This window comes from Mustela erminea, chromosome 17 (genome assembly GCF_009829155.1).
Source record: "Mustela erminea isolate mMusErm1 chromosome 17, mMusErm1.Pri, whole genome shotgun sequence".
Taxonomy (NCBI): domain Eukaryota; kingdom Metazoa; phylum Chordata; class Mammalia; order Carnivora; family Mustelidae; genus Mustela; species Mustela erminea.
In genome coordinates, this window is record NC_045630.1 from 67,541,855 (window position 1) to 67,568,534 (window position 26,680).

Genomic DNA, 26,680 nt, shown 5'->3' on the forward strand with positions numbered 1-26,680 from the left:
ACTGACATTGATTTGTAACCCCAAAACACATGTGCTCATCATTGTTCATGGACATGTAGAGTGGCCTGACATGTGTCACCTACTATAATGTGTTCTCACCTGAGGCAGAACCAGGTGCTGCTCTGCCTTCTTGTTTTAATTCCTATACAGTAAACATGTGTCCTATTCATGGTCCAATTGGTGCCACACTTTCTGCATTTACATGTTCTTTCTTGGTTATTTCAGTGTTCAAAATGGTCCTGAAACCAGAGCTACAGGGCAGACTGATGTTCCTAAGGAAAAAAAAAAAAAAAAAAGTAGCATATGACTCACAAACAAAATGAACGTGTAGATAATGCTTGCTCAGGCTTGGGAATCATAGTCGTGGGTCATGAATTCAGAGGTAATGATTCAACAATGTAATGAATCCAGGAAAAAGAACAGGGAATTTGTGAGGTTTATGTGGATCATGTAACAAAGCAAAAGAAAATAAAAACCTATGAATTTGGCATATATCACCCATATTTTTATTAAGGAAATATTCCATGCAATGAGACATTTGGCAAAGATAGAAATATTTAAAAGACATGGACATTGTTCTCAAAAGGACTAAGAGTTAGAAAGCAAAAGGAACCTAATGGGACCAACAAGGGTTTGGGGACAGGAACAGATTAGCCAAAGTGGAGGTCAAGGTAGTGGTAGTCTTACAAAGGATACTGAATCTACTTGTGAATCAGGGAATTCTCACTGGAGGAAGTGATATCTGATTCTCGTGACCCATAGAGGTCACTCATAATTCATTTTACTCTGAGTTCAGTTTTGAGATTAAGTTGCAAACCAAATCAGAAAAACAAATCCAGCTAAGTTACACTGGGCTTAAATTGTCAACTGATCATTAAGCACGAATGAAACACAAAAGTTGCACAGAAAGGGTTGCAAAGACATCACTGCTGAGCTGGGTTTAAGTATATCCTGGTCCCTGGGCTGTTGATTTCTCATTCCAGTGGGAGGCCAGTGCATTGAGGTCTCCAGTGAGTTTTCCTAGGAGGAACAGAAAAGGAGTCATTTTGCAGCAGGTGGAGGTGAGGAATACATGGTGGGAATGACAACAGAAGCAGGAGGAGTGAGGACAGACTGAAAGGTGGGGAGCCACCTGAGAAAGACCAGGAAGACTCCATAGATTTACCTGTGTTTCCAGAGCCACAATGTGAGAACTCCCAGGAGCACCAGGGGCACTATCACTTCCAGGAAGACCAAGCCTATGGGTTGATGCTTCTCTGTGGGTTTGGTGCAGAGATTGTGTCATTTCCCAATCATCCAGGGTTGGACTGTACCTCCCTGGTCCTCTTTGGTCCTGCCACCCTCTGCCTCACCAACTGCCCTTCTTCCTCTCTCTTCTTCCATACCTCCACAGAGATGGACCCTTCACCAACCCTTTGCACCACCCACATTTACAGGACTCTCACCCTCAGCTCTTCCATTTCTTGGATTACTCATTTTTGTCCTTTTTGGAACGGAGTCCCTAGCAACCCAAATTTTTCTTCTGGTTCTCCTGCTCTTCTAGAGAAATACCCATCCCCCTTCCCAGCTGGGTCCCAGCTCTTTCTCACCCCAGTAAAGGACCATGTCCTGGCCTCCTAGACTGCTGTGTCTCACCAAGCATGACACACCAGAAGCCTCCATGGCTTTCACATCCAAGGACACCTGAAGATACCACGTCCCATCAGCATGGGGCAGAACATCACTTCGCTGGGTGCCCTGTTGCTCCTGCTCACCACGCATCCACATCACCCACACAGGCTTTGGGTAGAAGCCAGAGACATGGCACACCAGCAGCAGATGGCCAGGACCTGGACTGGGGCCAGTGGACAGCCAGGCCTCTGGCCTCACTGCAGAGACAGGACAGGTATTCACAAACTAAGAGGTTAATTCTTCACATCACTTTAAACAGATGCATTTTTCTACCTCTAGAAAGTTGTCACTGTCAAACTCTCTTGACTCCTTCTCACCCTGAATTTGAGGGAATGGTCCAAATTTATGAGTGCAGGGTAGAGAAATCTTAGAGGAAGGGAGCAGGACTGACCTTGTTGCTTCAGATGTGTCTTCCCTGCATCAAGAAGACCCAAGAGGAAACGGGGACAGGTGTCACTGATATGTGTTTGTAGTCTTACATTGATCACATGGTACTGATTGAATAGTCTGGAGACCAGCTGAGCCCTTCTTCCTCCCTTTGGAGATGGCCACCATGACTTGTTCTGGAAGATCACAAGATCTGATCCTTGATAAGCAATCCTCATGAAGCCTACTGATGGTTCCCCAAAGTGCAGTTCACAGCCTTTTGCTGCCTGTACCTGGAAGGGATCTGAGGAAGAGAGACTGTGAATTTCAGGACAGGGGGGTGAAAGAAATGAAATGAGATCAGTGGAAGACAAGGAGGGTGGAAAGCAGAGGGAGAAGTTCAGGGGATTGAGGGAAATGGAGCAAAGTTTGGTTTGAGAGGAGGCTCAGCCAAAGGAGAAGTGTTGGTTTCTGGAGGCAGAGAAAGAGGTGAAATATTGAGGAAGGAGCAAATGTTGGAAGAAGAGACATGAAAGGTCTGGGTAGAGAATAGGGAAGGGCTCAGAGAGAGAGCTGGGGTAAAAATAATCAAGGGAAAGGGAGTCCTATGGGGTACAGGGAACACATAGACAGACATCACTAATGGGATTCAATGGGGAGAAAAGAAATGTTCAAGGAATAATCACAGAGTGAGGGAGCAGGTGTGCCTGGATGGAGGCTAGGAAGAGGGGTTGTCTTGGGAGACACAAGTATGAGAAATTGAGGATAACCTGTAGTCAATAAGAAATTGCAGAAGACATGAAGCTTTTCAAGAATTGGGGTCTGGCTTCTACCTCCTCCCATAAAAGGTATAATTCAGTTTCAAAATGAGGAGACCTGAGGTTCAGAAGCCAGTGGAGTCTCTTTCCTAGAGGACGAAGGAACTCAAGGAGACATACACACAACTGCCGCTCCATTTCACCACTGAGGGAACTGAACTCACATTCAAGCTGCCATTCACTGAAATGGTCCTGAAATATCAGAGGAAATCTAATGGAGAATGTATGGAATGACCTTTCCTCTTCCATCAGCTCCTTGTTGCTGAAGTTTCCCTTGGACCAAGGCCATAGGCATGTGAAATTGCCAGAGTCACTGTCCCAGCCATGAGTCTGTAGTTCATCCAGCCATGCTGAGCCTAGTTTTTGTGTCCAGGAATCATTGTAAAAAGATGTGGTCAGGATGATTTGGAAGGAGGTCTCCTGGAAGTCTGTGAAAAAAGGACAGATAAACTAAGGAGAAGGAAGACTTTGGGAAGGACAGAAAATGCAGAAGGTGCCAGAGAAGAGAACCAAAATCCAGATGACAGGGAAGCCATACCTGTCTCAGGATAGATGTGCTGCCCCCGAGCCCTGAGCTTTGTATCCATCCTTGAGAATAGCACAGGGCCCTGGTGTCAGGGAGTTCAGAAAGGAACCAGGCTGACATGCTCCTTTCTCACGTATGTGCTGGGGAACCCACACCACAAGTGCACACACACACACATACATGTACACACATGCACCACAGATTCACACATGCACAAAAACCCTGCACAACCATAAAAAACATACACACATTTACACACTCTTAAATGAACATGCAAAGACACACATGCACTAAAGTATCCAGATACAGAGACACATATTCACACATGCACATATGTACACACACACATTCACATATTAAAACACACACATAGACATACAAGCATATGCACACACGCACGCACACACACACACACACACACACACACACGCACCCGGTGGGCAGGGTCAGAGTTCTCACCGTTTTCATTGTCACCACCTGAGAGCAGAACCACCAGCAGCACAAGTTGCAGGAAGAGCATTGTATTTGCAGATGTTCTGTCTCTTACAAAGTCAGTCTGTGACAGTTCTAACAAACCTACCCCACACACCGCACCTCTCTTCTGACTTCCTTCTCCACACACAAGCTTTCCCTGAGTCTCTGCTAAAATGCAAATGTGCTCCTCCCCCAACCCTGGAGACCTACACAGACTCTCACTTCCCTTCCTGGTCTGACCCTTCTCTCAAGCATCCAGCTTCTCCCTGCCATTGGCTTCCATCTGCTCCCTGTTCCCTATTTCAGTTGCTATGGGAAAAAAATCTTGTGTGGCTTGGAAAAGTCATCCCAACCTTTCCTTCTCATGCAGAGAGTAAACCATGAAAACACATGGCTCCCAGCACTCAGCCCTCGACCTACTGTTACTCTGTCCCTCCTGCCCTGTGACACTTCTCCTGTATTTCCTTCCCGGTCTTGCCCCCACCCCAGCTCATTCGCACCTCTGACATCTCACTGCTTTTCCTAAAAAACAAAATCAACCAGGTAAATTCGACGATCTAATTGGTATTATTAAGTGATTGAAGAACCTGGCTGCATCCCATCTGGCAGGTAGCAGGATTCCACCTGCTGAGAAAAGGGCAGGAATGATTAGAATGTCCAGTCCCCAAAACTGAAACACAAGTGCCCCGCTGCAGATGAGACTGAACCAGAACAGAGCTAGTGCCCCACTCTCTGTCCCAAGCAGGCTAGCCAGCAGGATACCAAGAGCTGCTCTGCTGATGGAGGGGCAGAAGTCTGAAATACGTCCCCATGAGGCTCTTCCTCTTTAGAAAAAGAAAATCACAGGTCCCAAAAATGGTGTCGTGCAGACCCAGTTCCCACACCGGGGCTTCATACTGAGGTTTCAAATCCAATCTAAATACAGTTTCAACCTCTCTTAGAAATTCAGCCTTAACCAGGCAGGCAGGAAACTTTTCTTTCCCTCAGTACCAGTGAGTCCATCACCTGGGTCTTCTCCATTCCCAACAGACAGATGAGGTCATGTGTATGATTACACCTCTTGCTTTTCTCTAAGAAAACAGGCCTCACTCCTGGAAAAATGCCCTTTTACTACTAACTCCTTGGTCCCAACCTTTCTTTAAAAAAAAACCTTCCATTTTGTACAACTCCTTTGAAAGAACCTCCGCATGTCAGATGGGAAGTGTCCTGATTCATGGATCATTTAATAAAGCCAATTAGATATTCACATATATGTGGCTGACTTTCCTTACTGAACAGTTCTGAAGTTTGACTCTGGGTAATTAAATGTGACATGAAAAAGGAAAGAGCTTGCAGGAAGAGATGATTCCTAATATCTTACATGTCTGCACACAGAGCTGCTTCTCATGTCTGTTGGAACCACTCTCAGGATATGTTTACCAGACAAATAGGAAAAGCTAAATATATGATGAAATGAATGAATGGATGGATGACTATGTCAAGAAGAATTCTATGGAAGATTTCTTGCATTTTGACTACTTAACTGCCATTGGCATGACACTTTCTGATTTATTACATGCTGAGGCAACTTGTCCTTTCATTGGTAGGAAAACCTTGGAGTATAAATATTTGCCAGTCACTAAGCAGCAGCAGACCCAGCACCTTGATTCCTGAGCAGTGGTTTGTTAGATATCCATGAAAACACCCATGACAGGGATTGCTCCAGATGTCAGAGTTAACACACAAGACAGGGGAAGTGTCACAAGATGAGCACACATGGAAAAAAAAAATAAATAAAAAGCAAACAGGCAAGAAAAAAAAATAGAAGAATACTTTCAAGAATCAAAGGACAGGAAGAGTGAAGTGAGGAGGAAACTTGCAAACAAGAGAGACATTAGCCAGTATCCCCCAGGGGCCACATCCACCGCTGTCACAGGGGAGCTACCAGTCACAAAGAATAGAAATGCACCTTGTTGGGCTGAAGTCATGTGGGGAGTGTATTGGCTGATGGAACTGGGGAGCCCAGGGTCACTGGGGATCCAGCCCCTTCCGTGGGTCTATGTGCCTGCCTTTGCTTTTCTGATGCCTTGATTTTGTTGTTGCTACTATTTTCTGCTTCACTGATGTATGATGATAGATGAACATTGGACCTATGGACAGTGTGCAACTTTCCAGCCTCCCAGGAAGGAAGGTTGGGAGGCAACATGGGCCATGTGAGTCCTCGAGGGCTCTAACAGGTGCAGTAGAGCCTGTGACATGACATGAATGAAGGTCTTCCTGAAGAAAGTCCTTCAACAACTTCTCAGAGAGGATGATCTGAAGACCCACAGGAGCCTGGTACACATGGAGCCTGCAGGGAGCTCAGATGAATACCCACATCCTTACCTGTAGTGCCTCTAATGAGGGCACACCGCATTTCAGAAGGAAAATGCAGAATTGGTCAAGAAAACTTCTATTGAAGCAAATCATGAAAATTAATATTTTATGTAGCATTCATCACATGTTTGAATACTTTTAATTGCTGGGCAATAAACTCTGTTTTCTTTCTAAAAATGTAAAACAAAGTAACCACTTGATGTTTTAGTGTATGTGTACATGGAGACATGATGCCCACAATGAGGCCAATTAACACAGCTACACACTTCACATCCTAAGCCTCTTCGTTCCTTTCATTTTTCATTTTTAAAAATTTTTATTCAAGTTCCAGTTAGTTAACTTACTGCGAACATTAGTTTCAAGTGTGGAATTCAGTAATTCATCACCTACCTATCAGACCCAGTGCTCATCACAAGTGCCCTCCTTAATGCCTATCCCCCATCTAACCCATCCCCACCCACATCCCTCCATTCATCCTCAGTTAGTTCTCTATCTTTAAGAGTCTCTCTTATGGTTTACCTCTCTCTTTTTCCCCCTTATGTTCACCTGTTCCGTTTCTTAAATTCACATATGAATGAAATACGGTATTTGTCTTTCTCTGACTGACCTACTGTGCTTAGCATAATACCCTCAAGTTCCATCCATCTTGTTTCAAATGACAAAATTTCATTCCTTATTTTGGCTGAATAATCTTCCATCGTGTATATATATGCTACATCTTCTTTATTAATTCATCAGTCGATAGACATTTGCTCTCTTTCCATAATTTGGCTATTGTCAATAAATGCTGCTCTAAACCTTGGGATGCTTATGTCCCTTTAAATTAGTATTTTGTATCTTTTGGGTAAACACCTAGTAGTGCAATTGTTGAGTTATGGGATAAGTTCTATTTTTAACTTTTGAAGACATCCATACCGTTTTCCAGAGTGGCTACACCAGTTTTCATTCTCATCAACAGTGCAAGAACATGCCTCTTTTTCTGCATCCTCACCAATATCTGGTGTTTCCTGTGCTGTTAATTTTAGCCATTCTGACAGATGTGAGATGATATTTCATTTCACTTTTTATTTGTATTTCACTGATGATCATTAATGTTGAGCATATTTTCATGTGACTCTTGGCCATCTACATGTCTTCTTCAGAAGAATGTCTACTCATGTCTTCTGTCCATTTCTTAACTGGGTCACTAGTGTTATTGGTGTTGATTTTGACAAGTTCTTCATAGATTTTGGATACTAACCCTTTATCAGATATGTCATTTTTCAAATATCTTCTTCCATTCCAAAGGCAGCCTTTTTCTTATTGTTCTTTCCACTATGCTGAAGGTTTTTATCTTGATGATTATAAAATACTTTATTTTATTTTATTTTATTTTATTTTATTTTATGTTTTCAGTGTCCTAATATTCATTGTTTAGGCACCACACCCAGGGCTCCATGCAATACATGCCCTTCTTAACACCCACCACCAGGTTCTCCCAACCCTCCCAAAACCCTCAGTTAGTTTCTCAGAGATCGCAGTCTCTCATGGTTCATCTCCCCTTCTGATTTCGCCCAACTCACTTCTCTTCTCCTTCACCCAGTGTCCTCCATGTGACTACTTTTGATCCACAAATAAGTGAAACCCTATGATAACTGACTCTCTCTGCTTGATTTATTTCACCCAGCATAATCTCCTCCAGTCCCATCCATGTTGATTCAAAAGTTGGGTATTCCACCTGGACGGGACTGGAAGAGATTATGCTGAGTGAAATAAGTCAAGCAGAGAGAGTCAATTATCATATGGTTTCAATTATTTCTGGAGCATAACAAATAGCATGGAGGACAAGGGGAGATGGAGAGGAGAAGGGAGTTGAGGGAAATTGGAAGGGGATGTGAACCATGAGAGACTATGGACTCTGAAAAAACAATCTGAGGGTTTTGAAGGGGTGGGGGGTGGGAGGTTGGGGGAACCAGGTGGTGGGTATTGGAGAGGGCATGGATTGCATGGAGCACTGGGTATGGTACAAAAATAATGAATACTGTTATGCTGAAAAAATTAAAAAAAATTAAAAGTCAGGTATTCATCCTTTCTGATGGAGGTATAATACTCCATTGTATATATGGACCATACCTTCTTTATCCATTCATCTGTTAAAGGGCATCTTGGCTCTTTCCATAGTTTAGCAACTGTGGTCATTGCTGCTATGAACATTGAGGTACATATGGCCCTTCTTTTCACTAAATCTGTATCTTTGGGGCAAATACCCAGTAGTGCAATTGCAGAGTCATAGGGTAGCTCTATTTTTAATTTCTGAAGGAATCTGCACACTGTTTTCCAAAGTGGATGCACCAACTTGCATTTCCACCAAGAGTGTAAGAGAGTTCCCCTTTCTCCACATTGTCTCCAACACTTGTTGTTTACTGTCTTGTTAATTCTGGCCATTCTAACTGGTGTAGGGTGGTATCTCAATGTAGTTTTGATTTGAATCTCCCTGATGGCTAATGATGATGAACATTTTTCCATGTGTCTGTTAGCCATTTGTAAGTCTTCTTTGGAGAAGTGTCTGTTCATGTCTTCTGCCCATTTTTTTACATGATTATCTGCTTTTTGAGGGTGAGTTTGAGGAGTTCTTTATAGATCTCGGATATCAGCCCTTTGTCTGAAGTGTCATTTGCAAATATCATCTCCCATTCCATGGGTTGCTTCTTTGTTTGTTGACTATTTTCTTTGCTGTGCAGATGCTTTTGATCTTGATAATGATCCACTGGCATTTTTCAAAGTGCTGGAAGAAACAATCCTAAAATTTGTATGGAACCAGAAGAGACCCCAAATTGCTAAGGAAATTTTGAGAATGAAAACCAAAACTTGGAGCATCATGTTGCCTGACTTCAAACTTTACTACAAAGCTGTGATCACCAAGACAGCATGGTACTGGTACAAAACCAGACACATAGACCAGTGGAACAGAGTAGATAGCCTGGATATGGACCTGCAACTGTATGGTCAACTAATCTTCAACAAAACAGGAAATAATGCACAGTGGAAAAAAAGTCTCTTCAATAAATAGTGCTGGGAAAATTGGACAGCTATGTGTAGAAGAATGAAACTTGGCCATTCTCTTACACCATACACACAATAAACTCAAAATGGATAAAAGACCTCAATGTGAGGCAGGAACCTATCAAAATCCTAGAGGAGAACTTAGGCAGTAACCTCTTCAACATGGGCCACAGAAACTTCTTTCAAGATATGTCTCCAAAAGCAAAGGAAACAAAAGTGAAAATAAACATTTGGGACTTCATCAAGACCCAATATTTTATTTTTCTGTTCTTTCCCTTGACTCAGGGGACCTATCTAGTAAAAAGTTTCTACGGCCCATATTAATGTGATTGCTGCTTGTTTTCTCCTCTAGGGTTTCATGGTTTCCAATCTCATATTTAGGTCTTTCATCCATTTTGAATTTATTTTTGAGTATAGTGTAAGAAAGTGGTACATTTTCATTCTTCTGTATGTTGCTGTCTAGTTTTCCCAACACTGTATGTTGAAGATTCAGTCTTTTTCCACTGGATAATCTTTCCTGTTTTCTCAAAGATTAGTTGACCCTAGAGATGAGGGTCCATTTCTGGGCTCTCTATTCTGTTCCACTGACCTATGTATCTGCTTTTCTTGCCAGTACCTTACCATCTTGATGACTACAGCTTTGTAATACAGCTTGAATTCCAGAATTGCGATGTCTTAAACTTTGCTTTTTTAATTTTTTTTATTTTTTATATTTTAAAAATATAAATTATATATTTAAAAAATATTTTATATTTTTTATTATTATTTCTTTCAAAATTGCATTGACTCTTCAAAGCTTTTCTAATTCCATACAAATTTTCAGTTTGTTTGCTTTAGTTGTGTGAAAAATATTGGTGGTATTTTGATAGGGATTGCATTAAATGTGTAGATTGCTTTGGATTGTATAGGCATTTTAACAATGTTTGTTCTTCCAGTTCATGAGCATGGAACATTTTTCCATTTCTTTATGTCTTCTTCAATTTCTTCATCACTGTTCTATTGTTATCAGAGCCCAGGGCTTTTACTTCCTTGATTAGGCTTATTCCTATATACCTTAGTGGGTCTGGTTCAGTTGTAAATAGGATGGATTCCTTGATTTCTCTTTCTGTTATTTCATTACTGGTCTGTAGAAATGCAACAGATTTCTGTACATTGATTTTTGCATCCTGTGACTTTACTTAATTCATATATCGTTCTAATAAATTTTTAGTGAAGTCTTTCATATTTTCTCTATAGAATATCATGTAGTCTGTGAATAGTGCAAGATTGACTTCTTCCTTGTTAATTTAGATGTCTTCTGCTTATTTTTGTTATGTATTGGTGAGGCTAAGTACTTCTGGTGCTATGTTAAGTAAAAATGGCAAGAGTGAATACCCCTGTCTCGTTCCTGACCATAGAGGAAATGCTGTCAGGTTTTTTTGCCATTGATGATGATTTTAGCTATAAGTCTTTCATATGGTCTTTATGATGTTTAGGTATGTTCCTTCTATCTCTACTTTCTTGAGTTTGTTTTTTTTCTTTTTTTTAAATCAAGAAATGGTACTGTATTTTCTCAAATTTTTTTTCTGCATCTACAGAGGTCATATGTTTCCTACCCTTTCTTTTATTAATATGGTGTATCATGTTGATTGATTTGGGAATATTGAACCACCCCTGCTGTCCAGGAATAGCTCCCACTTAATTGTGGTGAATGATTCTTTTAAAGGACTATTAGATTCAATTTGCTCATCTATTGTTGAGAATATTTGCACCTATGTTCATCAGGGTTGTTGGCTTCTATTTCTCCTTTTAATTGGAGTCTTTTTCTGGTTTGGGAATCAAAGTAATGCTTGCTTTATGGAATTAGTTTGCATTCTTCCTTCCATTTATATTTTTTGGAAGAGTTTGAAAAGAACAGTTATTAACTCTTCTTTACATATTTGATAAAATTCCACTGGAAAGCCAGCTAGGCTTTTGCTTATAGGGAGATTTTTGATTACTGATTCAATTTCTTTGCTAGTTATTGGTAGGTTAAATTTTTCCATTTCTCCCTGTTTCATATTTTGTAATGTGTGCTTTTCTAGGAATTCACCCATTTCTTCCAGAATTGCCCCATTTGTTGGCATATAGTTTTTCATAATATTCTCTTAAAATTGTTTATATTTTGTGATCTCTCCACTTTCATTTATTATTTTGTTTATTTGGTTCCTTTCTCTTTTCTTTTTGATAATTCTGGCTGGGGGTTATCAATTTTACAATTCTTTCAAAGATCCTGCTTCTGGTTTCTATGATCTGTTCTACTATTATTTGTTGTTTCTGTATCATTTACTTCTTCCCTAATTATTATTATCCCCTACTTCTGCTGACTTTAGGCTTTATTTGCCATTCCTTTTCTAGCCCTTTAGGTCTAAGGTAATATTATGTATTTGAGTCTTTCTCACTTCTTCAGATAGGCCTGTATTGCTATATACTTCTTCCTATGTCCACTTTGCTGCATCCCAAAGTTTTGGACAATCATTTTCTCATTTCATTTGTTTTCATGTATTGTTTTATTTCTTCTTTAATTTCCTGGCTGATCCATTTATTCTTTAGTAGGATGTTCTTTAATCTCCACGTATTTTTGGTCTTCTCAAATTTTTTCTTGTGACTGACATCAAGTTTCATAGTGTTGTGGTCAGAAAATAGCTATCATGTGATCTCAATCTTTTTGTATATATAAAGGTCTGATTTGTGACTCATTATGTGGTCTATTCTGGAAAATTCCCCATGTGCACTTGAAAAGAATTGAAAAGTGTATTCTGCTTCTTCATATAAAATGTTCTGAATATTAAGTTTATCTAGTCCAGTGTGTCTTTCAAAGCCATTGTTTCCTTGTTGATACTCTACTTAGGAGATCTGTCCATTGCTGTAAACGTTAAAGTCCCCTACTAGTATTGCAGTATTATTAATGAGTTCTTTCATGTTTGTAATTAATTGATTTACATATTTGGGTACTTCCAAATTGGAGGCATAAATATTTATAATTGTTTGATCTTCTGTTGGATAGACCCCTTTTATATGATATAGTGCCTTTCTTCATCTCTTGTTACAGTCTGGTACAATATCTACTTTGTCTGATACAAGAATGGTTACTCCAGCTTACCTTTGACATCCATTCATATGATAAATGGTTCTCCATCCCCTCAATTTCAATCTGTGTGTGACTTTAGGTCTACAATGGATCCCTCATGCCAGCATATAGATGGGTCTTATTTTTCATCCATTCTGACATCCTATGTCTTCTTATTAGAGCATTTAGTCCATTTGCATTCAGAATGATTATTAAATAGGTACAGATTTAGTACTATTTTATAACTTTTTTTTTCTGGTTTCTGGAGGTTTTCTCTGTTTCTTTCTAGTATTTGTCACACTTGATCTTTCTCAAAGAGTCCCCATTAATATTTCTTGCAAGGCTGGCTTGTTGGTCATTAACTCCTTTAGTTTTTGTTTTTCTGGGAAACTCTTTATCTCTCCTTCTATTCTGAATGACAGCCTTGCTGGACAGAGTATTCTTGGCTGCATATTTTTCCCATTCAGCACTTTCAATTTATCATTCTACTTCTTCTGGACTGCCAAACTTCTGTGGAGAGATCTTCTACTAACTTTATCTGTCCTCCCTTGTAAGTTAGGGACTTCTTTTGTCTTGCTGCTGTTAAGATATTTTTCTTTATATTTTACCTATTTAACTATGATATGTCTTGGTGTTGGCCTGCTTTTGTTGATTTAGATGTAAATTCTCTGTGCCTCCTGGATTTCGATGTCTATTTCCTTCCCCAGGGAAGTTTTCAGCTATAATTTGCTCAAATAAAACTTCTGCCTCCTTTTTCCTCTCTTCTTCTTGGATTCTTAAGATATGAATGTTTTTTACACTTTATGATGTCACTGAGGTCCCTAAGTTATGATCCAATATTTTTCCTGCCCTCTTCTTTTCAGCTTCATTATTTTCCATAGTTCTGTCTTCCATATCACTTCTTCATTCTTCGTGGTTATTACATCCATTTGGTTTCACATCTCGTTACAGCATTTTTTGACCTGATTGGTTTTTAGGTCTTTTATCTCTGCTGTAAGGGACACAGGGTGTCTTCTATGATTTTCCAAGTACAGTTAGTATCTCTATCTTTGTTGCTTTGAATTCTGGATCAGGCATATTACTTATCTGTTTCAATTAGTCCCTGACTGTGACCTTTTCTTGTTCTTTCTTTTGGGATGAATTTCTCCATCTTGGCATTTTGTCTAGGTCTCTGTCTTTCTTCTGTGTTTTATAAAATCCTGTTATGTTTCTTACTTTTTGGAGCAATGGCCTTATGAAGAAGATATCATATACTGTACAGGGCCTGTTGCTTCACAGAGTGTCTCTGGTATGTGTTATGTGTACTCTGCTACTGTGTTTTGACTATTCTTCCCCTCAAGTCAGTCATCTGCAGAGGATATCCTTGACAGTAGGGGAGCAATGTTTGGACTTTATCCAATGTGTAGTGAGTTTTAATTCTGTGTGTTCTGGTCTGCTTGTTAAATGAGACCTGACGTTATTCACTAGAACTGAAATTTTGCAGAACTCTATGTGCGGTTGAGGTGGTGAGTGTGGAGATTTCTGCTAATCTTCTGGGGGAGGAGCTTACTGCTCTGGTTCTCAGGCACACTTGTCCAAGAAAGAAAAGCACTTGCAGAACATAAGGGGTGGGATGGGTGAAAACAGTATAGGTCTCCACTCCTGACACTCTTCCGCTTACTGAGTTTAGTTTATGTTAGTTAGTTAGAGGCAAGGGAGGGGGAAAAGCACCAGCCCCGCCCTCCATCCATAGAAAAGGGATTCCCTACCACTGCTATCAGGGAGTACTCCCAGAAGAGTGAAAATTCTCCCTTGATATTTTTCAGGTGTCCCTGAAATCCCTCCCTTCACCCTATCTGAACTTCTACCCACCAGGCAGCAGAGTGACCCCTGTGTTCAATTCCAGGCATTAAACCTCCAAACATTAGTGACCTGGCATGTCAGGGACTCATATTGGTTGTCTGGGATAAAGTCTTGCCACACTGGGACTGGTACAGGTTTGTCCCAGAGGGCAGTTGCACCAAGGCACAGTGGCATGGAATGTGTGGTAAAGTACAGCAAATAACAAGCATCTAGGTTAGTCACCCTAGGAAGTGTCTCTGTGCCTATGCTCTGTGGTGGGTGTAATGGTGCCCATCAGCTCTTTTGTTCCCAGAAAGACAGTGCCACCTCTTTCAGATGAACTCCAAAATGTGAGACAGTCTCTCCCATGTGTCCCAGGGGATCCTCAGATCATGCTGTCTGTTCCCAGACTTCTTCACTCTTTCTTCACAGGAGCACTTCAGTGCCCACTGGACTTAACATCCATACTCACAGCATTGAACTCTAAAACTCTAGTCTTTAAGCTCTAATGCTTGTAAATTTCACAAAAATCAACTGCTCTTGCTTTCTTAGTCAATGGCTGTGGGAAAGTATTTTCCTCCTGTGATACTCTGCCTCTCTCTCTCTCTCTCATTTTCTTTCCTCTATACATGACCAAGGCTCCCTCTCCTCCACAGAATCTATAATTGTATCTCACCAAAAGGATGACTACCCATGTCCTACCTTCTATGATGTGGCTTCTTGTCTCCTTCTAGTTGTGTAGTTTGTTCTGTCAGTCCTCATATTATTATCTTGTCTATTCAGAAGGATTTGATATTCATCTAGCTATGTTTCAGGATTGAAGCAAGCTTAGGGTCCTACTACTCCACCAACTTAGCTCCTTCCCACCAACCCTCTTTTTTTTTTCTCTTTTTATTTTCTTTTCTTTTTTTTTTTCCTTTTCTTTTCATCTTTCCCATGCTGAAAACACTTTGGATCTATGCTCTTAGCAAACTTCACATATACAATTACTCTGCCTTCTTTCCTGAGGATTCCATCCTCAGTCTTGTTTCTCTGGTGCTAAAAAATGGATGGTACTTGTTTCCATCCAAATGGATGGTACTTGTTTCCATCCTGCATTCCTTCCCACCATGCACCTTCTCATCCAGGAAGGAGAGAGCACCTCCATTGACCAGAAGAATCAGTTTTTTGTGGAACTTGTGTCACCTTGGGCAGTTGTCTGGCCCTGAACCATCACTCTCAGTGAAGATGAGAGGCATCTGTCTGATGACTGGCCTGAACAGCAGGTTACCCCTCTATCCTTCAGCCTGTCTCATTGTCAGGGATGCTTCTCCTGATGGTCTCAGGCTGATCAGAGCCCAGAATTACACATAATGGTGGAGTCAACCAACCAAAATCCACATGGAGGCCATGTGAGGGTGACAAGGTGGTCTGGAAGTGAGAGAAATAGCCAGCAATCTGATCCATGTGGGAAGATTGCAGACATCTCATGATTTGCTTTCCCCATTCCCATATTTTCACCTTTGCCACCTTTCTCATTTCAATGTTATTTTCCAGAAATGTCCACAGACACAGTGCTGAGAAACTGCTTGTGGTTCCTATGAATGTTCTTCTGCTCTGGGTTCCTCTCTCAGCCCCTAAAAAAAGATAGAGTTAAGTTCCTTTCCCCTAGTGTTGACAAAGAACCTTTGTGTTGACAAAGAAACTTTTTTTTTTTTTAATTCAATTAGCCAACATGTAATACATGATTAGTTTTTGTGTAGTGTTCAGTGACTCATCAGTTGCATATATACCCAGTGTTCATCACATCATGAATCCCCCTCAGTGCCCATCACCCAGTTATCCCATCCCCCACCCACCTCCATTCCACAATGCCAGTTTGTTTCCCAGGGTAAAAAGTCTCTCGTGCTTTGTCTCCCTCTCTCATTTCTACCCATTTACTTTTCCATCCCTTCTCCTATGATCCACTGTATCAGTGAAACCATACAATAATTGTCTTTCTCTGTTTGATTTATTTTGCTTAGCATAATACCCTCTGGTTCCATCCATGTTGATGTAAATGGTAGGCATTCATCCTTTCTGGTGCTGAATAATATTCTATTATATATATGAGCCACATTTTCTTTATCCATTAATCTGTCACAGGATATCTCAGTTCCTTCCACAGTTTGGCTATTGTGAACATTGCTGCTGTAAACATTGGGATTCATGTGTCCCTTCTCTTTACTACATCTGTATCTTTGTCGTAAATACTCAGTTGTGCAATTGCTGGGTCATAGAGTAGCTCTATTTTTAACTTCTTGAGGAAAATCCATATTGTTCTCCAGATTGGCTGTACCAGCTAAGAAACTAGATAGATACACAGTGAAAAGGGTAAACGCTGCAGGAAAGCAAAGCTTTCAAGCCCCCAAAACACGGAAGACATTTTCCACCCCATTACCTCACACTCAAAATGTCCCTGCTGCATTTCTGGGCTTGAGAATGTTTTTTGTGTTAATTCATAAAACAAAGAGTAATTAAAGTCTAGCCATGGAAGTCTCCACTCTCACTGCCATGGGGGTCATCAGTCACAAAGGTCCATCTTTATTATACATAGAGTCTGTCTGTGCTGATCGGCCTATCTGTTGACATTGATTTATAACCCCCAGACACTATTTCAGAGGCAGAGGGAGAGGCCTGAAATGCATCACCCACTTTACATGTTGCCTAGTGAGGCTGGACCAGGTGCCCCTCTGCCTTCCTCTGTTAATTCCCACACTGTAAACTTATATCTTATTCATGGTTCATTTGGTGCCACATGAACAGACACTTCTCCAAAGAAGACATATAAATGGCTAGCAGACACATGAAAAAATGTTCATCATCATTAGTCATCAGGGAGATTCAAATCAAAGACACATTGAGATACCACCTTACAACAGTTAGAATGGCAAAGATTAACAAGATAAGAAACAAAAAATGTTGGAGAGGTTGTGGAGAAAGGGGAACTCTCTTACACTGTTATTGGGAATGGGTACAGCCACTTTGAAAAAACTGTGTGGAGGGGCGCCTGGGGGGCTCAGTGGGTTAAGTCTCTGCCTTTGGCTCAGGTCATGGTCTCAGCATCCTGGGATTGAGCCCCATGTCGGGCTCTCTGCTCAGGGGGGAGCCTGCTTCCTCCTCTCTCTCTGCCTGCCTCTCTGCCTACTTGTGATCTCTCTGTCAAATGAATAAATAAAATCTTTGAGAAAGATCCATTCATCTGTTGATGGACCTTTCTCAAAGATTTTATTTATTCATTTGACAGAGAGATCACAAGTAGGCAGAGAGGCAGGCAGAGAGAGAGGAGGAAGCAGGCTCCCCCCTGAGCAGAGAGCCCGACATGGGGCTCAATCCCAGGATGCTGAGACCATGACCTGGGGGGCTTAAGTGGGTAGGAGAAGAATAAATGAAACAAGATGGGATTGGGAGGGAGACAAACCATAAGTGACTCTTAATCTCACAAAACAAACTGAGGGTTGCTGGGGGGAGGGGGTTTGGGAGAAGGAGGTGGGATTATGGACATTGGGGAGGGTATGTGCTTTGGTGAGTGCTGTGAAGTGTGTAAACCTGGTGATTCACAGACCTGTACTCCTGGGGATAAAAATATATGTTTATAAAAAATAAAAAATTAATTAAAAAAAAAAGAAACTAAGCAAAAAATACAGTCAAAATTAGCTTATTAAGCTGATATTTTATTTCAGTGTGCTTCAATGCATAATTCATAATTATATCTGTCTACTCACAGAGTACATGAACTTTTAGTGTGTTTAATGAATTTTTCAATAACTGTAAGACATTAGTCCAAATAGAGTTTTTCTTAGCAAACTGAAAGCTAACAATAACATCTGTGAGGTTTGTGATCCATTTTTTATACTTAATAAATTTGTCAGTTTAAAAAAAAAAATCTTTGAGAAAGAAAGAAAGAAGAAAGAAAGAAAGAAAAAAGAATAGAAAAGAAAAAACTGTGTGGAGATTCCTCAAAAATTTAAAAATAGAGCTGCCTTATGACCCTGCAATTGCACTACTGGGTATTTGCCCCAAAGATACAGATGCAGTGAAAAGAAGGGCCATATATACCCCAATGTTCATAGCAGAAATGTCCATAATTGCCAAACTGTGGAAAGAGCCAAGATGTTCTTCAAAAATGAATAGATAAAGAAGATATGGTCCACAAATACAATGGAATATTACTCAGCCATCAGAAAGGATGAATACCCAACTTTTGCATCAACATGGACGGGACTGGAGGAGATTATGCTGAGTGAAATAAGTCAAGCAGAGAGAGTCAATTATCATATGGTCTCACTTACTTGTGGAGCATACGGAATAACATGAAGGACGTTGGGAGAAGGAAAGAAAAAGTGAATTGGGGGAAATTGGAGGGGGAGACAAACCATGAAAGACTGTGGACTCTGAGAAACAAACTGAGGGCTTTGGAAAGGAGCAGGGAGGGGGGATGACTGAGCCTCTTGGTGGGTACTAAGGAGGGCACGTATTGCATGGAGCACTGAGTGTAGTGCATAAACAATGAATCTTGGAACACTGAAAATATAAAATTAAATATAAAAAAACTTTCTGAATTATATGCCATTTATTGGTGATTTCAGTGTTTAAAAAAGCCCTGAACTCCAGAACTGTGGGGCTGACTGGTGTTCCTAAGAAAAAGAAGGTTGTATGTGCCTCATGACAAAACATCTGTGTAAGTAAGACGTGATCAGTCTCCTCATGCAAGGCTGTGGACCATGAAGTCAGAGGTAATGAATTACCAATGCAGTAAATCCAGGAAAAGGAATAAGGCATTCATGGCATTTACATGGAGCCACTCCAGAGAGTGCTAAGATCTGGGACACTATGATAACATCATGGAAAAGGTGGTAAAGAGCTATATATGTGGATTTATGAGGTGTAGACTGTTTCCTATTTGTTTGCTTCTAAAAGCATCGTGGGAAGAACAGCTGTGGGGCTGAAGGCCAAACACCTTGGCAATCATAGTGCCCAAGCTGGGAAATGTTACACTTTTGAGCTAATATTTCACCATAGGAATATATGGCAAAAGACACTATCTTTAGTCAGAAACACATGGGAAACCAGGCTGTGGAGTCTTCACTTGGCAAGTGTTGTGACCAGAAGCTCCTAGGAGCAGATGCTCCCACCCTCATAGTCTCCCCAGGAACAATGGCTCAGTGTCTGTCCCTCAGTGACTGTAACGGAGCAGCCATGAATTCCAGGAGGCACTGTATGCACGCTCCTTGCTGGATCCCCATTCATTCCTGAGCACGATATGCTTTTTTAAAATTAACATATAATGTGTAATTTCTTTCAAAGGTACAGGTGTGTGATTCATCAGGCTTACATACTTCAGAGCACTCACCATAGCACATACCCTCCCCAATGTCCATAACCCAGCCACCCCACCCCCGCCCCTCCAGCAACTCTGTTTGTTTCCTGATATTAAGAGTCTCTTATGGTTTGTCTCCCTCTCTGGTTTCACCTTATTTCATTTTTCCCTCCCTTCCCCTATGATCCTCTGTCTTGTTTCTCAAATTCCTCGTATCAGTGACATCATATGATAATGTCTTTCTCTGATTAACTTATTTTGCTTAGCATAATATCCTCTAGTTCCATCCACATCATTGAAAATGACAAGATTTTTTTTTTATGTCTGCATCATATTCCATTGTGTATATATACCACATCTTCTTTATCCATTCATGTGTTGATGGACATCTAGGCTCTTTCCATAGTTTGGCTATTGTGGACACTGCTGCTATAAACATTGGGGTGCACATGCCCTTTTGGATCACTACATTTGTATCTTTAGGGTACACGCCTAGTAACCTGAACACAATTCTCTTACTCTCTTTCCCAGAGCATCTGTTTTTCACTCAGGGACACACTTGCACTGCTACCTCTCTGGCCTCACCTGTATCAGTGCCTCTCATATTTTATTTACCTGAGAATGCCTTGCTGATTTTGCTAAAATGCAAAGTGATTCTGTGGGTCTCAGCTAAGACCAAGACCCTATATTTCTAAGAAGCCCTAAGGTGACAACTCTGCTGTTGTCCCTGAGCACCAGAAACATTAAGGCCCTGAGCCCTGCCTTCCACTTTTTATTCAGAATACTTGGAGCAATAGGTCCACTCCAATATGTGTCTGTAGTAAACAACTGGATGGCCACAGGTAAAACTATTTCTCCTCATGATGTCAGAAATGGAACAAGGAGCTGTGAGGGTGTGAAGTCCCTCAGCCAAATGAGAGGACTTTTAACAAGGAGAGCACCAAACATCTCAACCACGACAAACATCAAGAAGGAAAAGAAGAAGAGAGCCTATAAATTTGACAAAAATTGAACACAGTTTTTATTGAGCACATATCCCCTTGCAAGTGAGACACCTTACCAAGGAGAGGGGAAAAAAAAGAACATATATATATATATATGAATGACATGGGCTTTGTTCTCAAAAAACCTACCCATTAGAAGGGCAAAAGGAACCCAAGTAGGAACAAAAAGGGCTAAGGTTCAGGAATAGGAATAAGTTGTGAGAACTCTCACTTAGCAAGGACTTCTTCCTGTTGTAAATCAGGGAGAGTTCTGGAGGAACTGACATTTAATGCCTGATGCCCCATGGAGTTTCTTGGACTTCATTCTATCCAGAGTTAAATTTTGAATTTTAAAGTTCCAGAATCAGGCCCCAACAATGAACGTCACTAAATTCTGTTTAGGATATACTGACAACTGATCATTAAGAAAAAAAAATGAAAGACTAAAGTTGCACATGGACAATTGCAAGGACATCACCGCTATGCTGGATTTAGGTAGGCTCTGGCCCCTGGGCTGCTGGGAGGTCACTCCAAAGGGAGGCCAGTGCACTGCGGTCTCCAGTGTGTTTTCCTGCAAGGAACAGAAGAGGAATCATTCTGCACCTGGAGGTGAGGACTGCTAGGGGGAAGGGCACTGGGGCTAGGAGGGGTGAAAATCGACTAAAGTTGGGAAGACACATGGGAAAGAGCAAGAAGGTGGCTCCAGAGACTTACCAGCACTTCCAGAGCCACAACACCAGACCTGCCAGAAGCACCAGGGGCACTATCACTGCCAGGAAGATCAAGCCCGTGGAGTGGGGCTGCTCTGTGGATATGGTGAAGAGAAGGTATCATTTCCATTAAACCAGATTGAAGTGTACCTCCTTCATCCTCTTTGCTCTTTTCATCTTCTACCTCACCAGCCACCTTCCTCTCTCTTCTCCCATCCCTCCTCGGAGATGGACCCTTCACCAAACCCTCCACACGACCCACATCTGCAGGATCTTGACCCTCAGCTCTTCCATTTCTTAGGTTAATGATTTCTTGTCATTTTTGTTCTGGTGTCCATAGATTCCCAAATTTTCCACCAGGCTCCCCTGCTCTGCTTTAGCCCTACCTGCCCTTGTCCCATCTGGGCCCCAGCTCTTTCTCACCCCAGTAAAGGACCATGTCCTGGCCTCCTAGACTGCTGTGTCTCACTCTACATGACAGGCCAGCTGCCTCCTTGAGTTTCACATCCAAGGACACCTGAAGATACCACGTCCCATCAGCATGGGGCAGGATGTCGCCTCGCTGGGTGCCCTGTTGCTCCTGCTTGTCCCGCATCCACATCGCCCACACAGGCTTTGGGTAGAAGCCGGAAACGTGGCACACTAGCAGGAGACGGCCAGGACCGGGACTGGGGCCAGTGGACAGCCAGGCTTCTGGCTTCACTGCAGGGAGAGGAGAGTGTAAAGCTTCACATCATTTCAGAGAGACACATCGCTCTACCTCTAGAAACCTTTCACCACTCTCCCTTCTCCCTCTTGACTTCTCATCCTGAATTTGAGGGAATGGTGCAAATGTATGAGTGCAGAGTAGAGAGTTCATAGAGGGAGGGAGCAGGACTGACCTTGTCGCTGGAGATATGTCTTCCCTGCATTCAGGAGACCCAACAGGAGCCGGGGGCAGGTGTCACTGAGAAGCTTCTGTGTTATTTCATTGCTAACGTGGTTCTGATTGAATAGTCTACAGACCTGTTGAGCCCTTCTTCCTCCTTTTGGAGATGGCCACCATGAGGTGTTCTGGAAACTCAAGTGGTCTGTTCCTTGATAAGCAATCTTCAGGAGGCATATTGATGCTTCTCCAAAGTGAGAATCACAGCTCATTACTGTCTGGACCTGAAAGGGATCTAGGGGAAGAGAGACTGTGGGTTACAAAACAGGGACAGTAAAAGATGGAAAATGAAATGAATGGAATTCATGGAGGGAAGAAGGAGAGGGAGAAATTTAGGGGATTATAGGAAATCAAGGGATTATAGAGAAAGATTTGTTTGAGGAGTGGCTCAGACACTGGAGAAATGGTGGTTGCTGGAGGCGGAGAGAGAGGTGAGTGTTTGAGAAAGGAACAAACATTGGAGGAGAGACATAAATGCGACGGGTATAGAATAGGGAAGGCTTCAGCGGGAGAGCTAGGGTAAAAAACACCCTAGGATGAAGGGAGTGTAGTGGGTACAGGAAACACACAGAAAGGCATTGCTGATGTGACTGAATGGAGAGAAATGCACGGTTCAAGGAGTCAGTCACAGAGTGAGGGAGCTAGTGTGCTTTCTTGGATGCCAGAGAAAGGGGTGGTCATGGGAGACAGGAGAGCACAGCCGACAGTCAATGAGAGGCATGGGAAGTAGCAGAAGACATGAAGATTTTCAAAGATCAGGATCTGGATTCTACCCCCAGATGGATGTGATTACATTTTATGGCAGAGAGAGGTAAGGTTCAGAAGCGAGTGGAGTTCATTTCCCACAGGAAAAAGGAACTCAAGGAGACACGAGTGCCTGTCACCTCCATCCCACCCAGAGGGATCTGAACTCACATTCAAGCCACCAATCGCTGATATGGTTACGACATGATGAAATAGTTATAATGGAGTATCTGTAGAATATTTTTTCCATTTCTTTCAGTTCATGATTGCTGAACTTGCCCTGGGACCATGGCTGCAGGTAGATGAAAGCACCGGTCTTGTTGTCCCAGGCATGAGTCTGCAGCTCATCCAGCCATGCTGAACCTTGATTTTGTGTCCAGGAATGGTTGTAAAACGATGTGGTCAGGATAATTCGGAAAGATGCCAGCTCCTGGGAGGCTGTATCAAAAGAATGGAATAGGGAGGAGTAGGAGGGCATTGGGAAAGAGAAAGAATGGAGAAGAAGGTGCCAGGGAGAGGAACCAAGGTCTGAGGACTGGGAAGCCATAATTGTCTCAGGAAAACAGGTTCTGCCCCAGAGCACTGAGCTTCATACTTATCCTTCAGAAGAGGATGGGTCCCTGAGGTCAGGGATGCTCAGATGCACCGGACTGATACTCTTGACCCCGAGTATGACTGCACACAGAGAATGACACAAATGCACATATGTACACACACCCACACACGGAGATTATACATATGCACACACGTGCACATCTATGAGAAGAGATATACAGAGACACACCTCCACATGTACACCCACAAACACACACAGAGATGCACTTAGGCTCCTAAGCATATACACACATAATCAAATGTACACACACACACACACACACACACACTCACTCACACGTACAAAATTGCACCCATTGAGCAGGGTCAGAGTTCTCACCATCTTCACTGTCACCATCTGGGAGGAGAACCACTAACAACACAATTTGCAGGAACAGCATTGTACTTGCAGATGTTCTGTCTGTCTCTTACAAAGTTGGTCTTTGGTGTTTGTTCTAACAAACCTTCCCCCACACACAGCCCTTTTCTTCTGACTTCCTTCTCCACACACCAGCCTTCCCTGCGTCTCTGCGACATGCTAATGTGCTCCTCCCTCCAGCCTGGACGCCTACTCAGATCTCACTTCCTCTCTTGGTCTGACCCTCCTCTCTGGCTTCTAGCTTCTCCCTGTCACCAGCTGCCATCCTTCTCCCTGTCCCCTAGTCCAGTTGCTACAGAATAAGTCCTGTGTGGCTTGAAAATGACCCTACATCTTGCACCTTGCCTTCTCATCCAGACAGTAATCGATGAAAACACATGGCTCCCAGAATCCCACCCTGGGTCCTATCATTCTTTCCCTCCTGCCCTTGTGACACCACCCTGCGTAGCGCCCTCAGCACAGCTCATTCATATCTTTGACTTCTCATTGCTTGTGTGAAGAAACTAAATCAACCAAGTAAATGTAAAAATCGGTTTGGTTTTATTAGTGATTCAAGAGTCAGGCAGCATCCCCTCTGGCAGATAGAGGGGAGGTTTGAGGAGTGTTGTAAATGGCAGGTTTTGTAGGAAGGAAGTTGGCAAAAGAGACAGAAGTGCTTCCCTTCAGGGAAGGTCACCTTCCCTTAACTGGGAGAGCAGGGAAGGGGCTTACCGTGTAGATGACTTCCTCTCCTTGGGGATGGAGAGGACACATGTGACAGAGTACCTCATTGATGCTGACCAGAGAATTCATTGACAGGTGAACATTTCTGAGAGAGATGGGAACTGTAGTTAGGTTAGGGATTCAGCAATTTTGGAGGACTTGGCCTTGCCCCAGGTGCCGTTTAGGCAAATGGATTTCTTTTTAAAAATTGCTCTACTTGTTTGTCCAGATTCTCCCATGATTGCTAGTCTAACAGTCTCAGCAACCACCAATCTGTGATAATTCTTAGGGAAGAGCCACTATGATCACAGAAACCACAGGACATTGAAACATCTGAAAAATATCCCCTCTGTCTAACTTACATTAATATATATTGACTCACTAAACAGTCACTTATCGCCTGCCTGGATCCACGCACGGTGCTGCACTCATGAAAATACAGTGTTCACAGTGCAATCACCTTAGTCTACTTGGGAAGTAAAACACATATACCAAGAACTATATATTTTGGTGCATTGGGTTAGTTTTTCATTTTTTTTTAATTCCACTGTAGTTAACATACCATGTTAATTAGTTTCTGGTGTACAATATAGCGATTTAACAATTCTATACATGACTTAGTACTCATGAACATAAGTGTAATTTTAATCCTGTTCACCTGTTTCCCCCAACCCCCTACCAACCTCCTCTGGGAACCAGCAGTGCGTTCTCTATAGATAAGAGTCTGCTTGTCTGTTTTCTTTTCCACTTTGTTCTTTTGTTTTGTTTTTTGATCCCACCTATGAATGAGACCATGTAGTGTTTGTCTTTGTTCAACTGATTTGTATGACTTACCGTCATGTTCTCTAGCTCCATTCATGTGTTTGCAAATGGAGAGACCAGTTATTTTTATGTCTGAATAATATGCCATTGTGTGTAGATACCACATCTCTTCTCTTTATTCATCTATCTGTGGTTGCTTGCGTTGTTTTCATATGTTGGCTACTTGGTAAATAATGCTGCAGTTTCTTTTCATATTAGTGTTTTCACATTTTGGGGCAAATATCCAATAATGCAAAAAAAAATCCAGTAGTGAAATTGCTGGATCATACAATAATTCTGTTTTTAGTTTCTTGAGGAACTTCCACAATGTTTTCCACAGTCGCTGCACCAGTTTACATTCCTACCAACAGGGTACAAAGTTCTTTATTCTCAACATCCTCCCCAAGACTTGATTCTTGTGTGTGTGTGTGTGTGTTAAATTGACCAACATGAGAGGCATGAGGTGATATCTCATTGTGATTTTGATTTGCATTTCCCTGATGATGAGTGATGCTGAACATCTTTTCATCTGTGTGTTGGACATCTGGATGTCATCTTTGGAGAAATGTCTATTCTTCATTCGGAAGACCTGTCCATTTTTTAATTGGATTATTTCCTTTCTTGAGTGTTGAGTTGTACAAGTTCCTTATATACTTTGCATACTAACCATTCACCACATATGCTATTAACAAATTCCTACTCACATTCAATAGATTGTCTTTTAGTTTTGTTGCTTGTTTTCCTTGCTTTGCAGAAGCTTTTTATGCTGATGCAGTACAACAGTTTCTTTGTTTTGTTGGGGTTTTTTTTTTTTGGTGTTTTTGTTTTGTTTTTTGTTTTTGTTTTCTCGCTGAGGAGACAAATCTGGAAAAATGCTGCTATGGCTGATGTCAAAGAACTTAATACCTCTGCTCTCATACAGGATTTTTATGATTTTAGGACTCACATTTAGGTCCTTAATCCACTTTGAGTTAATTTTTTTCTATGTTGTAGGAAATGGTCCAGTTTCTTTCTTTTGCACGTGTCTCTAATTTTCCCAACACCACGTGTTGAAGAGACGTTCTATTTCCCATTGCGTTTTCTTGTCTCCTTTGTCAGCTTCCAATTGACCATAAAATTGTGTGATTGTGTCTAGGTTCTCTACTCTTTCATTGATGTATATATCTTTTGTGTCAGTACCATACTGTTTTGATTAGTACAGCTTTAGTATAACTTGAAATCGGAGGACATTGGGAGAAGGAGAGAAGTGAGTTGGGAGAAATCGAAGGGGGAGACAAAACATGAGAGTCTGTGGCCTCTGAGAAACAAACTGAGGGTTTTGGAGGGGAGTGCGGTGGGGGATG

At 41.7% G+C, this 26,680-nt stretch overlaps 2 protein-coding genes and 1 long non-coding RNA gene across 4 annotated transcripts; all 3 read right to left on the bottom strand.

Moving 5' to 3' along the window:
• Positions 1-489: 489 nt before the first annotated feature.
• LOC116575719 (T-cell surface glycoprotein CD1a-like) lies at positions 490-4,006 on the bottom strand. 2 transcript variants are annotated; one of them, XR_004279924.1, is made up of 6 exons: positions 3,841-4,006; positions 3,020-3,283; positions 2,063-2,341; positions 1,636-1,868; positions 1,166-1,256; positions 490-1,020 (listed from the first exon to the last, which is right to left on the bottom strand). XR_004279924.1 is itself a non-coding variant. In XM_032317137.1 (6 exons), the coding sequence occupies exons 1-6, from the start codon at positions 3,899-3,901 to the stop codon at positions 975-977; spliced, it is 1,020 nt and encodes a 339-aa protein (XP_032173028.1). In that variant the 5' UTR covers positions 3,902-4,006; the 3' UTR covers positions 490-974. The 2 variants fall into 2 exon arrangements, 1 of the variants encoding a protein (XP_032173028.1); XM_032317137.1 differs by having other exon boundaries at positions 1,590-1,868.
• A 12,373-nt stretch (positions 4,007-16,379) lies between these two features.
• LOC116575726 lies at positions 16,380-25,708 on the bottom strand. Its single transcript, XR_004279927.1, has 3 exons — positions 25,695-25,708; positions 24,175-24,179; positions 16,380-16,481 (listed from the first exon to the last, which is right to left on the bottom strand). It is a non-coding gene; the product is annotated as an uncharacterized LOC116575726 (long non-coding RNA).
• On the bottom strand, positions 20,493-23,988 carry LOC116575716 (T-cell surface glycoprotein CD1a-like). The gene is made up of 6 exons (XM_032317132.1): positions 23,796-23,988; positions 23,033-23,299; positions 22,074-22,352; positions 21,616-21,894; positions 21,197-21,287; positions 20,493-21,053 (listed from the first exon to the last, which is right to left on the bottom strand). Exons 1-6 carry the CDS (start codon positions 23,854-23,856, stop codon positions 21,008-21,010), a joined length of 1,023 nt encoding a protein of 340 aa, XP_032173023.1. The 5' UTR covers positions 23,857-23,988; the 3' UTR covers positions 20,493-21,007.
• Positions 25,709-26,680: the final 972 nt, after the last annotated feature.

Excerpts from the sequence above, each read along its gene's own strand:
- LOC116575719 (XM_032317137.1), bottom strand. The coding sequence starts at position 3,901 with ATGCTCTTCCTGCAACTTGTGCTGCTGGTGGTTCTGCTCTCAGGTGGT. Across the intron at positions 1,869-2,062 it reads GACACATCTGAAGCAACAAG|TGAGGCCAGAGGCCTGGCTG; the intron begins GTCAGTCCTGCT and ends CTGTCTCTGCAG. Across the intron at positions 1,021-1,165 it reads TTGTGGCTCTGGAAACACAG|GAAAACTCACTGGAGACCTC; the intron begins GTAAATCTATGG and ends TGTTCCTCCTAG.
- LOC116575716 (XM_032317132.1), bottom strand. The coding sequence starts at position 23,856 with ATGCTGTTCCTGCAAATTGTGTTGTTAGTGGTTCTCCTCCCAGATGGT. Across the intron at positions 23,300-23,795 it reads AGATGGTGACAGTGAAGATG|CCTCCCAGGAGCTGGCATCT; the intron begins GTGAGAACTCTG and ends CTTTTGATACAG. Across the intron at positions 21,895-22,073 it reads GACATATCTCCAGCGACAAG|TGAAGCCAGAAGCCTGGCTG; the intron begins GTCAGTCCTGCT and ends CTCTCCCTGCAG.